The sequence below is a fragment of the Acomys russatus genome, chromosome 12, assembly GCF_903995435.1.
Source record: "Acomys russatus chromosome 12, mAcoRus1.1, whole genome shotgun sequence".
NCBI lineage: Eukaryota > Metazoa > Chordata > Mammalia > Rodentia > Muridae > Acomys > Acomys russatus.
In genome coordinates this window covers 40,667,575-40,690,592 of record NC_067148.1, presented here as the reverse complement: position 1 = coordinate 40,690,592, position 23,018 = coordinate 40,667,575, and the positions used below count along the sequence as shown (strand labels likewise).

The 23,018-nt window shown below is 46.9% G+C and overlaps 1 protein-coding gene across 11 annotated transcripts in view; it reads right to left on the bottom strand.

The window, feature by feature from the left end:
* The window catches only part of Agap1 (ArfGAP with GTPase domain, ankyrin repeat and PH domain 1), a 430,070-nt gene that overhangs the window by 210,334 nt on the left and 196,718 nt on the right, over nt 1–23,018 (bottom strand). For all 11 annotated transcript variants that reach the window (XM_051154307.1, XM_051154308.1, XM_051154309.1 and 8 more), the window contains 3 exons: nt 13,770–13,897; nt 12,335–12,490; nt 6,366–6,458 (listed from right to left, as the gene is read on the bottom strand). In XM_051154307.1, the coding sequence (XP_051010264.1) occupies nt 6,366–6,458; nt 12,335–12,490; nt 13,770–13,897 (377 nt within the window). The remainder of the gene's footprint in view (nt 1–6,365; nt 6,459–12,334; nt 12,491–13,769; nt 13,898–23,018) is intronic.

Here is a 23,018-nt window from a genome sequence, read left to right as displayed (position 1 = left end):
CTTCAAAGGAAATGAAGAAACCTGTGAAAACATTTCTCAAGCTCTTCCATGTCGACTTTAAATTCCACCATCCTTCTATGTATTTAATTATAGCGGTCAGTGTTGGTATCAAGGGAAAATGGTCTACTTGGGCTTTAAAACTTGGCCATTAGTGACTCAGTTAAAAATAAATTCTCTTTCTGAGATGGAGAAAAGGAAAATGTGCTTTTGCTATGACCTGATAAAAATGTCACGGTGTGGCGCCTTTCTTGAAGAGCCTAGGCCGGATACCACTGAGGACTTCTTCAGACGTCCCCTTCTCAGTGGAGCAGGTCCACAGGGAAATCTGCTGGCAGGGGTGGCTGGGCCAGTCCACCACAGATGGCGTGCAGGAGCACTGTGGCTAATTGCTGCTCTTCTTTAAGCAGGAAGACAGGAACCGGCAGCGTAGGTGAGGGGTGCGATGTTTGCACAAATGTTCAGAGTTTGCATTTCAAACCAGTCCACAAACACAACCCTGAGGTACGCTGTATGCAGAACCCTAGACAAACGTGTCCAAGCTCTTCCATGTTGCAAAAGAGAAAACCGCAGACTGCAGTGTAGACACCCCGACCTTCTTCTGGGGCGTCCAGTCAGAGCCACGCCATACACCCCAGGGGACTCACTGTTTTTGTTTCCAAACAAGAAGGTTTTGAGACAGATCAGAGGGACCCCATTTTATCCTGAGGCCTGGGGACAGGAGTTAAACAGGCTGGGCAATGCCAGGTGCTATACATGCTGTTAAACACCATCAGAACGGAAAAAAAATATCACAACAAAATGAAAATGCCTTTGTATAACTTGAAAAATTAAAGGAATTTTCAGTTCAGTGTTTTAATATTTACCAAGGCATCACTGTAAACACTCCTAAATTCTTTTTCTTTCTGTGAATAACGGGCAGCTGCCAGCCTCACAGCCTTCTCACTGATCAAGTGGCCCTGTGGCAGCCTGGATGCCTGAGAAATCTCTCACTCTGAGGGCAACCCAGCTATCTACACAGGGCCCGCCACGGCTGAAGGCAACTACAGTCATGACCACTTGTCCCAGAATGATGTTTACTCTCTGCTATTCTCATGTAGGCCAGAGGGGGAGCACTTCCCTTGATGGCCCAGAAGGTAGCGCTGGACACATCCACAGGCTAGCTAAGTACCTACTCTTCAGCTCAGGCTCCTGGTCAGGAGAGGCAGCCTTTTGCACTGAAATACTGGCCCAATAAACAGCTTCTCCCAAATGGTCTTTCCTGGTACTGGCAGGTAACAAGGACACTGGAACCACGCAGGAACAGGGTACAGCCTGTGACGATGTGACGCTCATCTTCACTGTCAACCTGCCCAGATTTAGAGTCACCTAGGAGACCACAGCCCTGGGTGTGTCTGTGAAAGCATTTTCAGGGAGAAATCCTGCTGAAAAGACGAGACCCACTGAGCACGGGCAGCAGCATCCTGTGGGTCTGGATTCTACACATAATAAAAAAAGGGGGGGGGGTATGGAACAGGAGAACTGAGTACCAGCCCTTGTCTCTCTTTACTTGTTGACGGTGCATACAATGTGACCAGCTACCCCACACTCTCGTCATGATGGACCACGTCCTGGAACTGTTTTGGAGATAATAAAAGTAACTAATACTCCATAAAACCGTAACAGCTTACAGCTCCCGATTACTTAAGACAGTGTAATAAGTTGGAGGGGACCCCAAGATATTAGCACTATAGGGCAAACAGTGCCCTGAGAATAGAAGGCCTTTGGGGCTTAGGCCTCCACCTCACGTTAGGATATCAGCGCCACAGGACAGGTTCTCACAGCAACAGAGCTGTGTCTGTGCAGCCATAGCACAAATGTACAATGAAGATCCACAGTGCTGGAAACTGCCTGGAGAAACCCCAAGGACAAGAACCATGTGGGCGGAGGGGACTCAGCACGCTCCTGCTGCACGGTTCAGGCTCCCTCTACACAGACCTCCTCCTCAGGGTTCGTCACTGAAGTTGAGATCCTCTCAAAATATCAAAACCATGGGTCAAGTAATAGGCCTAGGGCTTCCAAAAGCAGAAGGCAGAAACAGTGGTAGGAGCTTTGCAAAATCTCCTCCTCCAAGGAAGGACACCCCAGGCAAAGCTGATATACCGCCGTGTGAAGACCCAGCACTGACAAGACAGGCTCTTCACCGAGGACTTGATTTCAACAGCAAAGCCACCCTTGGCATGACAGGCTCATAGTTTAGGACTCGGAGCCTGTATCGATCTGCAGCTGGCCTGCATGAAGACTGAAGAGACAATTCCCACACAGAAGCCGGTTAAGCAGGAACAGTATTCGCGGGTTTGGAACCTGAGACTTGTGCACAGGCTTGTTGCTGTTTGTCCCCACCCACAGAAATGCACATCCGATTTTGAAAGTGTGATGAGCTAAAGTGACCTCACTCCTACTCGTGTGTGTGTGTGTGTGTGTGTGTGTGTGTGTGTGTGTGTGTGTGTGTGTGTGTGTGTGTGTGTGTGTGTCTCCTGCGATCCCTGACTCTCAGCGTGAGCATCAGGCCCTGGCTGGGAGTCCACGGAAGGGGAGGAGGCCGAGGCTTAGGGCTGTGTATCTGCACTCAAATATAGAGATTAAAAAATGCTGAAGAGAGAGAAGAAAAGAGAGTACACAGCTGCTGTCCCCCAAACAGACCTCCCATCTGCCACCCACGATTTGCATGTCACCTTCTCCGGGCTCATTTGTACTTCATTAACTGCCATTGACTTAACAAGATTTATGCAAATGACACCATAGGAGCTCCCTAACTCCCACTGCAATCAAGTGATTATGTATGTACAACTTGCCACAGTGATGAAAAATTAATACGTGACAAGCCCACTGGCCGCTGAGCTGGGCCGCTGGCTTTTATTTTTCTTGCTTTGCTTTTTCCTATCTACTCGAATAGACCTTATCCTATTAGTAAGAAAAGAGACAGGCTCTCTAAATCCATCTGCTCTGGGTACCCAGACAGGACAAAAGAAGACTTGGGCTGGGATCCTGAAGACATGAGATTATAGCTAGGAAACAATCCCTTATTCTTGAGGAACCTTTGATTGGGATAAGAGGGAAAAGAATAAAGTCATGGGTGATGGTGACTTGGCCACCTACCTGCTACAAGCTAAACAGGGGAAGGCAACTTACACACATGGGCAACCTGTATAAGCCTGAGGGAGGTCACAAGGCATGCAAGATGGGCCCATTCAACTCCTAAGCCCCTGCACGATTTCTGTGGAGGAACAGAAGCCTGCAATGACCAAAACACAAAGTGACTCCTTTGCCATGAGGCCGCTGGTCCAGCAGCTATGGGGGCTCTCAGCAGTTTCAACTGGGATTCACTGAAGACCAAGGACGTGACTGATCGTGAGGGACACGGGCAGGGTAAGCAGTTGCAAATGAACAGCAATGCTTTCCCCTGAGGACAGCAGCATATCCCTGCAGCATCCCTGAAGAAACGTGTTGACACAGGCACAGCCTTACACATACTCTACATAGCATGAGATACTTATGTGAGGTGAGGGTTCCCGTGTTTAATTTAACACCTGTGAAACCTGGGGCTGAAGAGATGGCTTTAGTGACTAAATCCACTTAATGCTCCTGCAGAGGGCCCAAGTTTGGTTTCCAGCACCCACATGTGGTGGCTCACAACTACCTGTAACTCCAGTTCCAGGGGTTCCAATGCCACCTCCTCCTGGCCTCTGCATGTACCTGCATGCACATGGCGCATATAAACTAATGCAGGCATACACACATTAAAAAAAATTCTTTGAAACTGTTAAATTTGCACTGGAGGGTTCTTGTCACGGTGCAGTGGACAGCGCACAGATGTGTAGTACCCAGCTGCCTAGCCCTGAATGTTCATCCTGTTTGCATTTAACTTGAGATAACATAACCTAATGGTCCCCACTCTGCTAGGGGTTAAACAGGACTCTTTATATAATCAAAACACGTAGATAATAAGCTCTCATTTGAATGTTCCACCATGGGCTTCTTAGAATTCTAGGCAGGTACTGCCCCCTTCAGGCTTCGTCCGCGCAATCCTCATGTTTCCATACAGAGGTTACCACAAGCAGAGTGAGGACAGTAAGGAGTGTAGCTAACCTCAAACGATCCACGTGTCTTGAAAATGTGGGCACACACAGAGTGCAGCACTGGTCACTGTAACTACCCAGACACCCTAACAACATTGCCCTTACTCAGAATATGCATGGTGCCTCTGACATGGGGACCTGGAACATCACAGACAAAAAGTTGCAGCCTGGCTGGGACGTTAAAACCCTCTGTGGAACTGTCTAGGAGGCACGAGCGTTCCAAGACAGACTTCTCCAGGTCCACACCTCACTGGGAGCAGACCAGGTAAGCCCCTGACGCGGGGTACCTAATAGAAGAAATCAAGTGCTGCCTGTACTCAGGAGTCAAAAGAAAACCACGATTCACATTTCAACAAGGCTATCATGAACACCCAAGAGAGAAAGGCTTCCCCAAGGAATGCGGTGCCTCCATTTCACATTAGACGGTCATCTCCTGTCTTTGCAAACTGAAATTTCAGTTTGAGAAGCTGTCCCTGCCCAAAAATGAGCAGGGAATAAACTAAGTGAGGCTCCGATTACACCAGGGCCTGGCTGGCTCACTATGAGTTTCTTGCTAGGAGAGTAAGCCTCTTCCCCAAACCAGGCGTGGACAGGAATCAGAAGACGATGTACATTAAGTAGCAATCTTCTTCAATGTCCCAAGCACCAGTTCCTCAAATTAAAAATAGCTACATAATTTTTATGACTCTACATGAAATAACACTACACACAAATCATGCACTAAAATGGCTTTATGTGGAGTTAGATTATAATAAATAAGCAAAACGAGTAAACAGCTATGTACGTGGCCCTCGGAAGTAATGAACCTGTTTATAAGGAAAACACCACCCATCACCAGGAAGGCTTCTTGCCTTCTTTGTAAACACGTAGAAGGTGAAAATTTTTTTCTTCAAGGTGCTGCAAGATGGCCCCTAAATTTGTCACCAAGTACAGTAAGGATGGTCCTACGCAGAGGCACAACAGCCTCGGCTGACACCTCTAAGGTCTCCCTCCCCTGAGTCAAAGGCTTACACTATCCTGTAGGCACACAGGCCACTCTGGCCTGCAGCTGGCACGTGGGAGTGCAGCAGTCTCTGCTTCTCAGAAATCCCCCGTGGCTCCTGAGCTCCCACATCTTCAGGCTGAAATGCTCCAGCCTCTCTCACAAGGGCCGCAGCCATTAACTGCATGCAGGTGGACCCTGCCCCACTGCTGTGAGTCCACTGTGTCTGCACGAAAGATTCCCTCCCCGGAACCAGCGCCCATTCGCACAGACCAAGTGAAGCTGGGCGGTAGCCCCAGAAGAGTCAACGGATGCTCTAAACCAACCAGAGCTATGAGCGGGCCACCAGTGTCATCCGTGGAAGGCAGAACTATTTCCTGCCCACAGATTTCATGCTCCCTCCGCCCCACCCCCAACAAACAGAATACACTCTAAATCAATTGGCTTTATCAACCAAAAAGATGGCATTTCCAGGGCTGCCGAGCGGGATTGAACTCTTTATTCTTATTGTTTTGGAAATGAAGCAGCAAAAAGACGTCACACGTGAATTCCAGCGCGTCTTGCTTAGAGACGTGAAGTAATTTAGGACCTGGTTTCCGGGCTAATGAAAACCCATTTCAGGCTAGCAACATTGGCCAAAACAAATGCTTGAATTCAAGTCCTGTTGTGTAATGGGGAAGTTTAATTAAGGCCCCACATTACAGCTGTAAATGTTCCTGTGTATAATAAGGTCTAAATGAAACTGAACCTAATCAAAGTTACAATCCCTTCATTAGCAAATTACAAACAAGAGCGCACAGCTGACACGCCGGCTATGATTATTACAACTAATTGCCTCGTTGTTACAGACCAGCCTGAAACAGTGTTCAGATGTCCGTCTGCAAGAGCAAATTAGGGCCACGTCAGGCTATTCCTGTGATCACAAGGGGTTCTTCTACAGCGATCTGATTTACCCCTGTCGCCTGGCGGCCAGCGGCCCAATCAAAGCCACGCTACAAAGGCAGCCTTTGAAGCTGGTGCAGCATGGAAACAGGCTCCATATGCAGGCGGGCAGACCGCACTTCATTAGAGCTGTTGTCGCATTTCCCTCTTCTTATTCTAATGATCCCATTTTAATACTCACAGGAACCCCTTCTAATTGATGTCAAGTGAGTGACTTCTACATTCATCAACAGAGCACATCAAACAAACCCTGGTGCTTGAGCCAGCATCATCCCAGGCTGCGCCGAGGTGTGTCTCCAGTGAGGCTGGGAAGGGGACAAGTGTACCTGTTTAATTGGGATGGCTCGCCCGCTCCCGATGCTGTCCGCACGGCTCTCCAGGCCTTTCTTCTCTTTGTCTGGGTCGCTCCCTTTCCTAGACTGCAAAGCAAAAGTAAAGTTAGCATTTGGGCGAGGGTTGTGGCTGCCAGACGGGTCTTGCCCCAGCGTGTAGAGCCCCTGCCAACAGGATTCAGAACGGCCACCCCCAGCAGTTCATCTGCACTGACTCATCACTCCAAAGAGAATTTTCTAAACTTTCCCCCTGACTTTTTCTACTGCAAAATTATCTTTTAATTCTTTTTTAAAGAGTTCAAAATGCAATTACTAGAAACCAATGGACCGTCCAGGAGCAACGCCCAACGAGAAAACACATTCTAGAGCTGCAGTTAGCATAGCTGAAGAGAGGGGGTTGGGTGGCTCAAAGGTTATCTGGAAGCCCCACTACAGAAATGTATGGATTAAATTAATGTCTGGATGATTTAAAAAACCTATTAACCACTCAGCAGTGTGACTTACTGGTATACCCCCAATGAGTCGTTTCAAGGGGCAAGAAGCAGCGTTTCCTTTTCTTGCTTCTGGACGGCTAGAAAGCCACAATTTCAAAGTTAAAGCACTCTACTGCAGCAAGAAGATAACGGAGGCAAAAAACTGAAAATCTCTTTTTGACAAAATGTCAACATTCAGGGAGCCAACGAGCAACTGTTTGCTTGCCAGGTTCCTGAGCCAATTATCTTGGAAGGATTGTCGGTGTTATGTGAACTGCCCGGTAGCTGGCAGGTGCAGGGAGGAGGGCACCTGGGGGAGGCTGCAGGAGCGCCAGCCACCGTCCACGTCCCGTCTCCTGCTGGCATGAGCAAGTGTAAGCACGGTGATTGTCTGACAGATTTATTTTATTATGAGAGAAAGATCTGAGACTCGTCCTCCTTAATAACTGTGCTGACAAGTGACAACTTCACTCCATTACTTTTCAATGGGAACATTACTCACGCAATATTGAAAATGGAGAAACATTTTCCCGTGCTTTTCAAATCTGAGATGATATATGAAACGGAGAGACTTGATGGTGTCCGGTACTGCTGGGAGTAGCTAATGAAATTCAGATTCAAAAGGGTGTGGGACGAAGCAGACGATGCCTCTAAAACAGTATCCTAAAAGGCAAGTCTCTGGGGTACAATAAAAGCAAGGGCTGATGGGACAGATGTAAGATTTCAGCCCAGGTCACCGCTAAAATTCAGACAGAAGACCCAGAGAAAGGTGCGTGTGCTATCAACTCAGCTTAGGCACTTCAAAGGCACTGACTTTGCCACGTGGCAGTGCACGTGAGAAAGCACACTCTTAGCTGATGGCAGGGACTTCTGCATTTATCTAATGCCTCCTTGGTGCCCTCATCATGGGCCTCAGCTATGCTATAGGAACCCCTCACTCTTTACTCTTCTCAGTAACGCACAGCCGGACTGTACACAGCCAACTCTTTCCCCCATCGTCAGTTCGTGCGAAGGCGGGCCAGGGAACTTTCCAATTGGGAAATATGTTCCAAAGCTCGTGGCTGACAATACTTCAGAAATCCTGAATCAATGGAGGAGAGCATTGAGGGTATTTTAGGAACTTTATCAGTTCTAAATACCTAAATTTGAAAATCCATCTTCATTATTCTCCATTAAGCAGAACAATTAACAAAACAAACATTAAAAAAAAAAATGAACATTTTCCTGGAGGCGGCGCATCTGTCCCCAGTCAATGTTCTCAGAGCAGAATTCCAGATTCCACGAAAGAGGGAAGCAACAGCACACAGCTCCAAACATGCAAAGAAACAGAAGCCACGCTCCATACAACCACACACCCAGAGACACATGAGATGGAAACTCAGGGTACCCACTGGAAAAAAGGAAATCCACCACTGAAGACACGATTTCTGTGGAGAGTACCATAAAACTAAAGGAAAGAGCTCCAACAAGCTGCTGGGTCTTCGTGATTGCCACCTACACACTGCCTCAAAAAGAGAACTAAGCCACAGCCAATCCACTAGATACAAAACCCTGTGCCTCTGACTCCCTGGGTAAGTATCTTTGCTTTCCTGCCCACTTTGAGAGTCTTCAGTGGTGCACATCCTCCCCTCTCTGCCAACACTGCTCATTAGGTGCTGCTGGCAGCCCTCAGTAGCCACGGCTGTATCCAGCCTGCCACATTCTTCAGAACCAGGTTTTACCATACCCAGTGCGGGTCCTGGGGACTTGAAGCTTAGAAGGACTGCCGAGCCCCACAGACACTGAAGACAGAGGGAAGAGACAGAGTGTCCAGTTCACTTGAAAATGTCTAATTCCCTATGTGTGATAAACAAAGTCACAGAGGCAGCCAGTCCCTTGCATACTGGGCAGAGAGCCGCTGCTGGCATCTCTGCCCATCAAACAGAGCCTGCTCTCCTCGCTCCAAACAGGCAGGCAGGAGCGGATAGAACACACCATGCCAGGCTTGGGGCTCCTGTTCTCCGCAAGGCACCAAGTGTCGAATCTTTTATGCTGTGGATTTCACTGTCTTTTCTTCTCCACTGAGCTTCTCTGAGTAGGGCCAGGTTATGCATTATCTTTGAGTACTGGTGTGCTTAGCTCCGTTTAATGCTATCAGCATCACACTGTAAGCTTTTTAAAATACCACGCAAAGACACAATTCTGTAAAAGCTTGGAAAGACATAAAACACCACCATACAGAACTTAGGGAGCCTTGCTAGCTTAACACACCCGAATGCGGACAACACACTATACCCGCTCAGGTAAATAGCAAGGCCTGGAACACAGGCAGGGGGATGGCTAGGGTAGCTTGGGTACCTCACGAAGCAGCTGCAAACTGCTCAATCTCATGATTGTCACAGAAAGTGCACGTAGGGTTTCTTCTTTTTTAATTCTTACATATTACAAAATCATTCAATAAAACATTGTTATTACACGTAAACCAGACTATTAAATGAACTGTTTTTTTTTTTTTTTTTAAATCCTGTATTTCTAAAGTAGGCATCCAACGGGCCGTCTCCTACTGTTTCATTTCTCAAAGCAATGGCCTTACATAAAAAAAAAATTAACAAAACATGATGCAATTTAAATTCTCACTGGTAAGGCATAATTGCCTTGGCAAAGTAATGTATGACCTTCTACAGCTAGAGTGATTTAGCTTATGGAATTTCATACAAAATACATGGGATTTATTTGTTTAAGCCTGTATGTTTGAAAAAAAAGAAAAGAAAAGAAAGAAAGAAAGAAAGAAAGAAAGAAAACAAAACAACAACAACCCAAAAAACAAAAACTTGAGAGCTGAAGATGTTAACCCTGTGTGGCACAGAACCACTTTAGAAGGCATGTAAGGAGGAGAACTGTGTGCATACAGATCACTTCCAGCATTTTCAGATTTGCTAACAGAGAGATGGACAGTGCCCACCACCTGCACATCTCCATTCTGGACTGCAGGGAGAGTTAACTAAGATGGTTTGCCTCCCGCACAGCTGTCGACAGATCTAAATGCACACATGCTTTGGCAATGTAAGTCAAAAGTCACCCATAGCAACAGGATGGAGACTGCAAAACTGGACAGATTTAAAGATAGAGTCGGACTGTTGTCTATTAAAATCTGACTTGTTAATTTGCTTAGGTTTCAGAATTAATGCTCCTTCCTCACACTGCTTGTATGACACTGACATCTAGTGGAGCTGATGTTTCTAAGTCCTTTATCTGAAAATTCTTGCCAGCACCTCCACCACCACTCTGCCCCATGCTGAAGCCAAACCAATGAACAACCAAGACACTGGGGCTTTGCTGGAATTTCAGCTAGTTTATGCTTTAGAGCCACAACACAAAACTAAGGCAGCACTACATTCTGTTCTATGAACACTAGCTGGGAAACCAGATTCAATACTTTATTTTTAAACTGTCCTCTGACATTAAAGAGAAGAGAGCAAGTCCACACAGCCTGAGGTGCTTTAAGACACCTCGGTTACAGTGCAGTTCACGGGGAGCTTAACAGCTTGTAACAGCTCCTGCACTTGCCCTTTAACGCCAGTAGCACTGTGGCTTCCTTTCAGTGTGGCCAGCTCTGGCCACAAGCATGCCTCTTAGACACTGAGCACAGGCAGAGCTCGAAGAACAGCTATTGTCAGCAATATCTGTTTCCCCCTCTTCATCTTCAGGTCTTAAAATTAAGATCCTCATCACATCATGTGACTTGTCAACCACTCAGGCCCTGAGCTCTTTTTGGAGACAGGAAGTAGAATCTCCTAACAAACAGTTCTGTGATTTGTCCTGGTTTTTGTTTATTTCTTTATATGGTGGAAAGCAAAGTTAATGTGCACTGACTAGGCAGGAAGCCAGCCAGGAGACCTCTCACAGCCATTCCTACAGTGCGGTGGTGGGGTACAAAGACTCCTCATCCACCACTCCTCAACACTCTTGGCGCCCAGAGCCTCTGAAGCCAGCTGTGGCTTCTGTAACTGGGTTTCTTTGTGGCCCATTGAGTCACAAGTGAATGAGCATACTGTTTTGGGAGGTGGCACCTTCTCAACTGAGGGTCCTGCTCTGGCCATCCCACTAGAAACTGACACTTATGTAACCTCCGGGGCTGTGTGTCCTAGGAACTATATAGCACAACGCCTTCCATCCGTGCACTACTTAACGCGTATCAGACAGTCACCTGCACTGCATGTAAGACAGAACAACCCCTCCAGACCATCCAGCAGGCCAGTATCTACCTGGGCTGAACATCACAGCAGCCTATGTTCCTGACTTCAACAGCAGCAAGAAAACCACAAATAATACCACTAAGGCTGCTCCGCCCCTCCAGGGAATGCTCTCAGTAGACAGCTCCACTGCGGAATAGCAACTGCTCCCAGATCAGAGAGGTCCAGGGCTTTGTCTAAGGTCAAACATGCTGCCAGCCGTGTGCCAGAACTGCAGGATACAAGGTAGCAGAGGAAAGGACAGGGTGGCTCAAAGGGGACCTGCTGTCATCAGCAGACCTGAGCATGAGTGACCTAACCACAGATATAGCCACAGGCATGGTGGGAAAGAGTGAGGCACCCACAGATGTGGACGGTACCCACATCAGGTGGCCACCATCGAATGAAACCATCAGTTCCACCTCAGACAATAAACTTCTAGCTACTCCTGGGAGACCTCCTTTAGGTCAAGATAGGAATAAGAAATGTCCTTGTGACAGTCAATAGCATCATCCAGGGTCAACTGATCTACACAGACTTTAAGCAGATATACTATGCAGAGCTGGTGGGGAGAGAAAAGCTCTGGGCTCAACTGCAAAGCCATCCATTATTGACTGGTGATGTCTACTGGGCATTAAGAGGCAGGAAACAGTATGTTTGCTTCATCTGTAGTTCAGGGAGTATCTGCACCCATCAGCCCGAGGAGGTGGAAACGTGTGCATAGCTGGTTCCAGCTTGGACTCAAGAGTTTCTATGTCAAAGCTCAGATTTCCAGCCCTGAAGGACTCTGAGGAAGGTCTAAGAGAAGCCGGTGGCAGGGAGTGCCTAGAGCCATGGACAGAGGGGTGAGGTTGCAATCCTGAAGTAAAGGCAAGTCCTAGCCCCATGCCCACCTCTGTTTCAGTTCTCAGGTACCAGCAAGTGAGCAGGGCTATGGATAAGGCCTTTGTGATTGGCCAGATACAAATGGCAACTCCCCAAGACCTCCACTGTCCCTCTGCATCTAACACAAGTCTTTAATGTGAGACCATGAGAGCCCTGGGAGGGTAAAGGTTGTGCACAAACTCCTCAGGATTCACACTCACTCAGTTCCTGCTGGGATATTTTCCCACTCTGCTCAGGACCCAAGTCTTTGCTTCTCACAATTTCCTCAGACTCCATGGCGCATTGCGACTCTTAGTTTAGCTTGGATTCAGCAAACATCACTGGACCCTGGGACAGATGTATGACTTAAGATGTCAGTGACATTGAGAGGTTGGTCTCCAGGACTGACACTCACCGTGAATAGGTTGGACCTGCGCTTGGACTGCTTCCGGACAGGCGTTGGAGTGTTGGCAGTAGGAGGGACGTCGATCCGAAGCTCCTTCTGGCTGGTGCTTGGGGTCGAAGGGACAGAGGAGGAGTAGTCACTTAAACTCCCACCTCCATTACTTGTCTGTAAAAAATAAAAGAATAAAACAAAGCAAAACAAAACAAAACAAAATATTCTGTTAGTGAAACAGCATTACAACCACCCAAAAACAGGATCACAGTGAGAAAAATAGCAAGCAACAATGAAATAGCAACTGTGAGAAAAGGTATCAACTTCCCTTACCTGCCCAGGTTTACTAATACCAAATGCTGTTGGAAGCAGAGCAAGAGTTGCTTTGTCTGAGAAAAGAGACCTCAGAGATCTCCATAATGTACCTTGAAATTTTCTTTCTGCTTCTTGAGCCAGTCTTGCAGTGTTGCACAGGCTGACCCTAAAACTCACTATGTAGCCCACGTTAGACTTGAAATAATCCTCTTGTCTCAGGCTCTAAACTACTGAAACTACAGATATGAGCTACCACGTGAGCAAACTTTGAAAAAGAATTGAAAAAAAAATTATTCTTCCTTTGGAAAACGAAGATGCAGTTTAAAATGGCCCTACGGTCATTTCGCTGCTCCTCCTGGAATGAAGAGAGGGAATGGCCACGCAGAACAAGTGGCCATTCTTAATTTAACCTCACAAATCGGAGAACTAAACTAAAATGTTTTTAGACCACTCAAAAGTTAAAGACACCAACCATAAAGGTGTTCAGGCATGTGGCTGGCCCATCCAAAGCCCCAGGAGTAAATTCGCCAAGGCAATGGCTCCCAAACAACCTGAGTGCCTGCAATGGGACACTCGCCCAAGGAAGACTAACTGCAGAACAAGGACCAGCAAGTCACCAGCTCCTCAACGCAGTCCTGGGTGGATCCTGGTGACAGTACTTTGCTTCCAAGTTAATAACTTAACAAAACGTTGTTAGGGGATACTACCAGCTTCCATGGGTCCTACAGGAGATGGTGGTTATAGGCTAACCCCAGATCTAAGCATAAATGTGTTCCTTAGCTGGTGAGATTTACTCACAACTGTTTCCCATTATAAACCCGACAAGAGTAAAGCCAGTGATTTCAATCAACAGCGAAGACAGCAGCACACACCTGGCACCACCCTGTGCCAACATGCCTCATAACGCAGGCAGTGTGCAGAGAGAACATTAAAGATCAACTCCCATAAAGCCCACTTGGCCACAGCAGCTTCTGAAGGAAATGGGAAGTCAATTACAGACATGCTGTTATTTACAAAGTTGGAAAAAAGAAGGGGGTGGGGGGACGATGACAGCTTTGGCACTGGCTGTGAACATTCCCTGTACCAAGTCCTCCTTGGCGCTCACTCTGTGCCTCACCTCCCACACCACCCTGCGTACCTGGCTGATGTGCACGGCTGACACCTGGGCAGAACACACAGAGGAGTGGCTTGGAGAGTTGGGTAAGGATTTGCAGGGGCCTATAGACAGCTGCTGCTTCTTCCTTGTGGCAACAATCTTCTGGGCAACTAGAGGACACAGAGGCAGGAAACATCGATGTGAGGCTGGTGGGCCAATATGAGGTGAACAACAGGGAGCTCTGTGATCCCTGCCTCCTACCATCTCTGCATCTATAGTGAGTTTCATCTGGACACCTGACTACTAGGATAACCCAAACATTCTCCAGGGCTTTTGAATCCCATCCCCCAGCTGTACATGGCCCAAAAGTGAGCCCCGGCCAATGGGATTAGAGCACAAACAAGCAATTGGCCAATGTTGCTTTCAGGACCTGTTCTCAGGTAAGAACTGTTCTTTGCGCCTTTTTCTTCTTTGTCTTTTTGCTTGTTCTTTCTAAAATGTACAGAAGAGACCAGCAGCCACCCAGGACCATTAGGTGACTTGGGAATGGAAGCTACACCAATGAGATGAGATGCAGAACAGATCAGTCTTGATTCCTGGGATGGCCTCAGCCTGCTCCAACCACCTCAGGGGGACTCAGATGTGCAACAAGAGCACACACCCACCACTTACTATCCTAACAAAACAACACTTCCCAGTCAGTTGGTGTAGGAATAATCCCAAATAAGGAAAAATGAACAAAATCCCTTTGAAATTTTTCCTAAAGAATGGCTTGTAACTTTACAAACTGGGTAGAATTATACCCAAGAAAGAGCAATTATATCCAAGACCTTTTTCCTTTTTTAAGAAAAAATTCTAACATACTACACCACAAACACTAGAAGTTTATCTTAATCGATGCAAAAATAAATTCAACCAGCCATAACTTCTCTCAGCAACCAGGCTTGCTGATAAAGCATATCTTTCGAATTTAACTGCAAGGAAAGGCAATAATCAGAAAACCGTTCTTACACCAATAGGTGTCACTGCAGGAGAGTAACTGTAGTCTGTACCTTCTCGGAGGCAGGTCTTTGGGGAACTGGAATTAAGTCTGGAGCTCCCTGGTCTTTGCTCTACACACACTGCTGCTGCTGCTGCCTTTGAGACACTCTGTCCCTCTAGGACAGTGCTTACAGGATACCACATAGTGTTCACAGATAATTTCACTTCTAAATGCACACAACTTTAAGCAGAAACTGGTGTGTCCACAGCTCATGGCTTTTGTGCAAATGAAGATAGTGTTAAATAGGACAAAGTGGAAATGCAATCTATAAAAAATGGCTCCCAGAGACGCAGCAGCAGCAGCTTCATCAGGCACGGCTCACCTCCAGAAGGCTCCTCATCACCCTGAAAGGACGGTATCAATTAATTTTATCTTCCCGCCATATATTGATCATAACCTTCATCAGCTAATCATGTTTAAATTACAGAGGAATAGTGTGGCACTCCGTCATCGCAAAGCCATTGGTGTATTGATCAGGGACTGTTGAAAATGTGTATTAGACTATCTTAAGGGAAAAAAAAAAAAATCATTACCTGAACTCAAAAGTAAAATCTAAGGTCAGTGTCCAAGAACTGCAAAACAAGTGTCCCAGGGAGGTTCTGAAATTTCAAGGCCCAAATTAACCCTGGGTGCTGTGATTTGAATGTGAAATGTCCCTTTGGGCTTGTGTGTTTGGAACTTATTCCCCTGCTGGTGCTGCTGTTTGAGGAGTTCTTGAAAAGTCTGAAGGTGGAGCTCTTTTGGAGGTTATACTCTGGCCCCACTTTCTGCTCTCCCTCTTTCTGCTTCCTGTGTGCAGATGAAATATGACCTGCCAGCCCCATTTCCTGTTCTCCCTCTTTATCCTTCCTGTGTGCAGATGAAATGTGACCAGCCGGCCCCCACTTCCTGTTCTCCCTCTTTCTCCTTCCTGTGTGCAGATGAAATGTGACCAGCTAGCTTCCTGACTGCCAGTCTATCTTCATGTTTCTGCTGCTATGCCTTCCCTGCCAAGAGAAGCCATATAATATCCCCTCTGGAACTGCCAGTCAAAATACCCACTCCCAAAGTTTCTCTTTCTATCAGGATTTCTGTCACAGCAACAAAAAATGAATACACCAAGTGACTAATCGTTTGCAAAAAGAAGTTCAGATGAACAACATTTCTGTTTTGCTCCCAGCTAAGTTTCCACCAAGCTGGACCCACAACTATTTGACCACAGACCTTGGAGGAAAGGCACAAAACCTGCTTAAACACGCACTTTGGACTCCTGTTACAAAGAGTCTTCCATGTGAAGGGAAGGTTTAGGAAACTGAGTCAAGTATGTTTGTGGAAACTGTCATTGTGTGAAACTTTGAATGCAGATTCCCTGCTGTCCTTCTTAGAAGGCACCGGGCAAGTATTCAGTGAGCGCAGCCACAGCAAAGCCACAGTGGGTGGCACGGGGTGTGGCTGCACACTAACTCTAAGCCTCTTACCACCCATGTTCTTCCAATCTTAATTACCAAAACACAGACCCACAACATCTAACAACTGACAGCATTTATTTTTACCACATTGATTTCATGTTTGACCTATTTTCTCATTATTCTTTAGACCTTCTAACTTACATACACCAATAAAGGAAAGAAATTTTACTTTAAAGTGTTTTGTTCTACAATGTTGTGAGTACTTTAGAGAGATACACCATAGCAGGGGCACACCTACTTAATGACGGACAAGAAGATTCTGAGTAAGGATGAATTGAATGAGAAATGGGGGAAGGTGAAAATGTATATTTGTTGTCCAGTAACTTCTTGCTAACAGGCACATATTTGCTAATGGCTGCTGCTGCTGCGACTACCTACTTTATGTATCAGAGAGGATACAGCACACCTGGGTGCCTTGGTTAAAAACTTTGCTAAAAGTGTCACTAGGTGAGTAAAAAGTACAGTGACAACTCCAATCAGGAAGAGACCGTGCACGCTATTACAGGACTGTGACCATCATCACGTGACTCTGCGGAAATCTGGGCAGATCCACAGGACCCTGATCTCAACAGGTAAGTGCTTGGCCTCTCCCTAATCACCACTCTAAGGCAAGGGCCACCAGAGGTGGGAAAGGAGGCCCCACCCCTTTGAGACTGTAATTACTGGTGATACTTGAAATACTTAAGTGCTGCTGGTAGATTTACAGTAAAATATAACCCCAGGCTTTACTGGCTGGGTGACCTCATCTTCTTTGAGTTGGCTATTGCCTTGATCATTCAACAAATACACCGTTACATATTTTAGATCGGCATTCATATGTAAATGTCTCATTTAATGTGTCATGCATCAAACAAGCACACAAGCCCAAAAGAATCTGCCTTTTTTTTTTTTTTTTTTAATTGTCGAGATTTAACATTCTCTCATACTTGGTGTAATTTCTGGACACTGTATGCTGTGCTCCATCTAAAAGTGTCACCTGGAAAGGGATGGCCATGACACTTTCCCTGCCTGGCCCACAAATTCCTACCTTCTCCATTGAGGTCCCTTTAAAGTTGCTTCCACTCCAACTTAGCTTTCTGTTTGGACTTGAATAGTAGGCAAAAAACAAAACACACACACACACACACACACACAAGCCACCACCACCAAAAAACCCAAACAACCCCCCCCCCCACCCCCCGCAAAACAACAACAACCAACCCTACTCCCTTTGGCTAGCCCTTCAGTCCTTCCTATGGATTTAACTGTGCAAGGCTCACAGCAGTCAAATGCAGGCAGAGAAGCAAGTCAGAATGGCACCACTGTATGTAGGAGGTTGGCTGCTGTCTGGGAGTGTGACGAGTTCTCCTCCGCGTTGCAAAGGCTCTACCCTAATCTGGGTTAATGCATGATAGCTTTCAACCGAAACATATATTCCTGTATACAGCCCCACTCTCCAATTAGAAAAAGTTACAGATCACAACAACAAAAGAACCTGCACTTATTTCCTCCTTCCAAAAACCTGTACATTTTCTAACAAACAAGGAAGCACCCCCCCCAACCCCGTTGAAATTGACTGCTCTGCTCAACCCTCATCAGACATCCCTTATCTTCTTCCATGATGTCACTGTCTCACCTACACAAAAGTATGAACCTCCTTGGTCCTACACCAAGAACATGAGCCCTCTGCTTACAGGGCTGTGACCATGCACATGAAAGTAGTTCTTGTCTCCACCGTGGGAGACCCAGGACCTCACTCTATCCAGCAGATCCAGAGGACCCAGCAGGAGCCAGGTGTGGTGGCTCCTGGTCTTGCAGAACCTGAAATACCAAGGCAGAAAGAAAAGTTCTAGTTCTAGGCCAGCCTGGACCACACAGAGATAGCCCCAAATATAATGAGTGAACAAAAACCTAGGGAGATGAAGACGGCAGCTCAGACAACGCCTGGAGGTCTCAGTAGGACCCCACCCCAGGCTACATGCCCCAGGGACGGGACGCCTCCTCCTCACTTCGCGCCTCTTCCTCCATTTCTAAGGGTACTTCCTCAACTGCCTGTGGTGACTTTAAAGAGTCATGTCCCTCACACTCTCAGGCGTTTGAATGCTTGGTCCGTGGGTGGTGGCACTGCTTGGGGAGGCTTAGAGGGTGTGACCTTGCTGGGGAAGTAGGTTACTCGAGGCCGACTTTGAGAGTTTACTACTTCCTTGTCATGATGGACACTTACTTTCTGGAACTGTAAGCCCAAATAAACTCTATGACTAATATAGTGACGTAAGGGAAAAAAGCTTGTATGTCAACCAAGCAGCGGCCCGGGCCTTTCTCTCCAGCAAGTCTGTGTCCTTGGCTAAGGCCACCTTCCCAACTTCTGATCCCTGGACCTCAGGAAGCTGGTCTGTCTCTGTGACCCTGTGTGGTGCCCGGGGTCCCTGGTAACTGCCTGGAGGTTAGATCATGCGTTCCTACACAAGCCCTGGGCAGTGTCCGCTACAACTGACCATCCCATCCATTCCTTTTTCTAGGCTTCCAGAATACACAAGGTCCTTGGCATCATCGCCCTCTGCCTGGAACTACTCTGATCCTCAGCCTTCCCTAAGCTCCAGGCTCTCTCCTGGAGGCTCCTGCACATCCATGCTTTTGTAAGCACCTCAGTGCTGATGATGGTTCTCAATGCCTGTCCTGAGGCCCTCCTGTGTTCCAAAGTGACCACACAACCGCAGCCAGCACAACATCTGGCTCTGCTATGCTTGGGCACTCAGGAGTCTACACTGCCCAGCCCATACAGCCTCCCCTCCCCCTGCATCCTCAGTTCCCTGTGCAGCAGTCCCAGGTCCAAGCATGGGCAGAGAAGACAAAGCTGACCACTGCTGCAACCACCAGAGATGCTCCCAAACTCATCTTCACTGTCAATATCCTGTGCAAGTGCTCACCTCCCATAGCTGACTAGGACAGAGCCCATGAGGGACCCCTAACTGCAGCCTGAGGCCCAAGCCTGCTGCAGAGTCATCAGATGACTCTGTTCTGAGTGACATTGTTCTGAGTAGGTTTGCAATGGCTTTGGTCATACAAACCTTATGTAGGTTAAGAACAGGTTCTGCACTCCTGTGAGATGGCCCTACCTCCTCTAGATCAAAGATCTCCGATAAGTCCCCAGAGGTTCTACAACTGAAGCTCTCAGCCTGTGGGCCACAGCCCCTTTGGCAAACCTCAATCTCCAAAGAATATTTACATTACAATTCACAAAAGTGGCAAAATCACAGTAATGGAGTAGCAACGAAAATAATTTTATTGTTGGGGGGTCACCACAGCATGAGGAGCTATATTAAAGGGACACAACATTGGGAAGGTTTAAACCACTGCTTTAGAGGGAGCAGATGACATCTGTGGAGTAAATGAGTTCAGAATGGCATACAGCCGTGTCATCTAAGGTACACAGACCTAAGTACCTAAGATCTGTGGTTAGACCAGAGTGAAGACAGGGTGTAAACAGAAACCGTCCTGGGAAAACCTGTAGTACACTGCTAACCTAGAGTTGGAGGGTCCATCCTCAGGCTACCATTTTACACAATTCAGTATACTAATATGTATATAAGATTTACATAAAATAATAAAAACAATATTTTCAATGCCTGTTAACAGATGCACTTAAAAAAGCCAATAGCCACATGGCTGGACATGAATTACACTGCACGGCGAGGACTCGAGATAGTCTTGCTCTGCAGCCCCGGCTGGGACCTTCCCATCAATCCTCCTGCTCACACTTCCCAAGTGTGGGGTTACAAGTGTGCCAATCCACTTAGCCCCAAAATATTTTAAAAGCTTAGTTTCTTCAGGAAGTAATCACTGTATGATTTGTGCTTCTCTCGTATACTTCAACCCAAAACCCGTGACTGTTAGACCTTACCTCATGAGGCCCTGAGGGAGAACCATGAGGGGTTCACATGGGCAACCCCAATAAATAGCAAAAACTGACTGCAGACAACCGTAAATCTTCCAGGGACAAATAGAAGATCCACTAATGTCTCCACTTTATATTACAGTAGAATGATCATTAAACTAGCTTATTAATTAAGGAGAAATTAATTACCAAGTTACCTACATAGCTTTGAACATGTAAAAAGAAAAAAAAACCCAAAGTGGAATATTTCACCATAAAAGTACAAAGATAATACATGTTGGAGGAGGCATGTGGTGTTCAGTTCGGCTGGTCATCCAACCTCTGCACCAGATGTTTCTATACTACCTAAGTTTTAAGGAGGAAGCTATGCCAGAGAAAAACCAAGAAAAGTGGAGCGAGGACGGGCCACAGCTTGGTTGGCAGAGTGCAGGAAGCCCTGAGCTCCACCCTCAGCATAGCACACACTAGGTGAGATGGTGTACATCTGTAACCCTGGCACGTGGCAAGTGGAGACAAGGGGGCCAGATCATCTCTAGCTACACAGTGAGTTGAAGGCCAACGTGCTCTACGTGAGGCACTGCTTCAAAGCCAACCCAACAACCAAATTGGAGACGCGGGAAAGGGAGCATGAGCAGGGCCGTGGAAAAGCAGACGGGCCACGTGTTCCTGAGGCTGAGAATGTCCAGGGTCGCTAGTCGTGCTTGAAGACAATTCCCAGGTGAGGGGAGAGCACAGTCTGCCACCTGAACACCTTGCTGGGATCCAGTCAACTGAGCTGTTCTGGAAGCACTAAATGCATGTGTCCAGAGTACAAGTGTCACCCTGCACCCAGCGAAGTGCAAGAAGGGATAACTGACAGACGGGATGGGATAGAAAGCTTAGGGGGAAAAAAATGAGGGGATGAGAAGCCATAAGGGGAACTAGAAATCTACGTTTATGGCTCTGAGATGCAAAGAGTGTGTGGATACCATCCTGAAGGCAACAAGGAGCATTGCCAATGGTCTAGGGATTGAGGACGAGACACTTATGAAAGGAAAACGGTGTGCGTTGCAAGAGGCAGGTCTTCCCACCTGGCCACTTCTCACACACCTGAGGAGTGTGAGGGCTGTGGGTGGGATGAAGAGGGGCTGGGCTCCAGAGACTGGCTGGCTGGCATTTTCACTAGACAACCGCATATCTGTTGTCAGTCTACCCTTCCTCCAGTTGGGTAATGCTCACCAGGCTAGCCGTGCAGTAAAGCTACCAAGAGCTCTTCTAGTGGGGGACACAGCTCACTGACATTGTCTTTACCCCCAACAGTTTAACAGCACAGGATCCTTCTGTGGGCATGTGACTCTGCAAGGGAAACCGCATTATTCTACATGTAAGAAAAGGCCTCTAGCCCCTACTCATCATCATTAAAACTCCACTACTCTCATCTAGTTCCTTTCAACCACCCTGCGTGGCCACCAACTCTTCTCACTCACAAACACTGTTCGGTCCAATTGCGTCCATGTTTCCTAAAATTGTCTTTAAGACCTTAGAACAAGTTTCCAATTAGAACAAGTACTGACGAAGAAGGTGGCCTTTCTTGCAACTGAACGTGGATTACTGAACAGGCTTTGTTGACCTCTGTGTCTTGGTTGTTTGCAGATTTGCCAGTGAAGGCCCAGTGAGAGGCTCTGGCCAGAGATCCAGAGCTGCATCCCCTATGCCACCAGCAAGTCAAGAGAGGATGGGTCGATGGCCACGGTGGATGGAGACTCTCGGTGGTGACGTACCTTTATGGTAACTGAGACGAAGTGTCTGGGCATGTCTATCTCACCATCTGCCAACACACATATGTCTACCAATGAATCAGTGTGAAAGAAAAATTGTGTGTGTGTGTGTGTGTCTGAGGGGGGGCAGAGAGAGACATAGAGACAAAGACAATCACACATACACACACATACAGAGAGACAGACAGAGAGACAAAGAGCGCGATGGAGCAAGAATGAGACCTCGCCAATCAAGCAAGTAGGCTCTTGATTTTCAGTACTGGGATGGGACCCAGATTCTTAAACATGCTACGTAAGTGCTCTCCTGCTGGGCTAGACTGCAGCACCCAAAATATTTCTATTATCTTTAAAGTAAAAAGCCCTCTAATCTAAGACAGGCCATGTTTAAAAGGCTTCACTGTAAGGACTTTTGAGTTTTTCCTGAAGTAATGAAGTCTGAATTCTTAATCCAAGATTCAGTTCTTATCTGTATTCTTTTTATCTCGTTGTATTAAAACAAATTTATCTTCATTTATGTCGCAATTACCTATTAGGGTTGTTAATTTGCTGGAAATGAAGCTATTGTTTAATTGCTCCTATTAATCGGGGATTTAAATGCCGACTGTAATAAACAGTTACCTTCAGGACGGAGCAAAGTCAAGGCTAGGGATATTAATTTCAGAATCTTAGAACGAGGGGAAATTTCTGCAATCAGGGCCACTAGATTTTCTGTTCACAGAAAAAGCAAAGAATGCTGAGTGAATACTTGCAAGTGAAACTCAACTGAACAAATACAGTCTGTCCGCTCCTTTTTACACGTGTAACAGATTGTCATATTAAATACTTGATCGTGACAAAGAGACACAAAACCACGCTGCAGGAAACACACCCATTCCCCCTTTTCATGTTTCCATAGCACAAGGCTCCTTAGAATTTGATCTCAATGTAGGTAACCAAAAATGGACACCCTAGGTACTGTGCGGTGGGGATGGTAGGGCAGACAACCCACCAGGGTGCCCAGCCTAAGAGGGACTATGTAAATATTCACTGCTCTGAAACAGGAGCCTCACCTTGCCAGAGCTGGAGAGACTGCCTTTGGCCAATTCCTCTGCAGCCAGAATGGATGTGAGCGTCAGTGGGCAGAGCCCTCCCTGTACCAAACACGTCTCCCCAACGCTTGCTGGAAAAGTA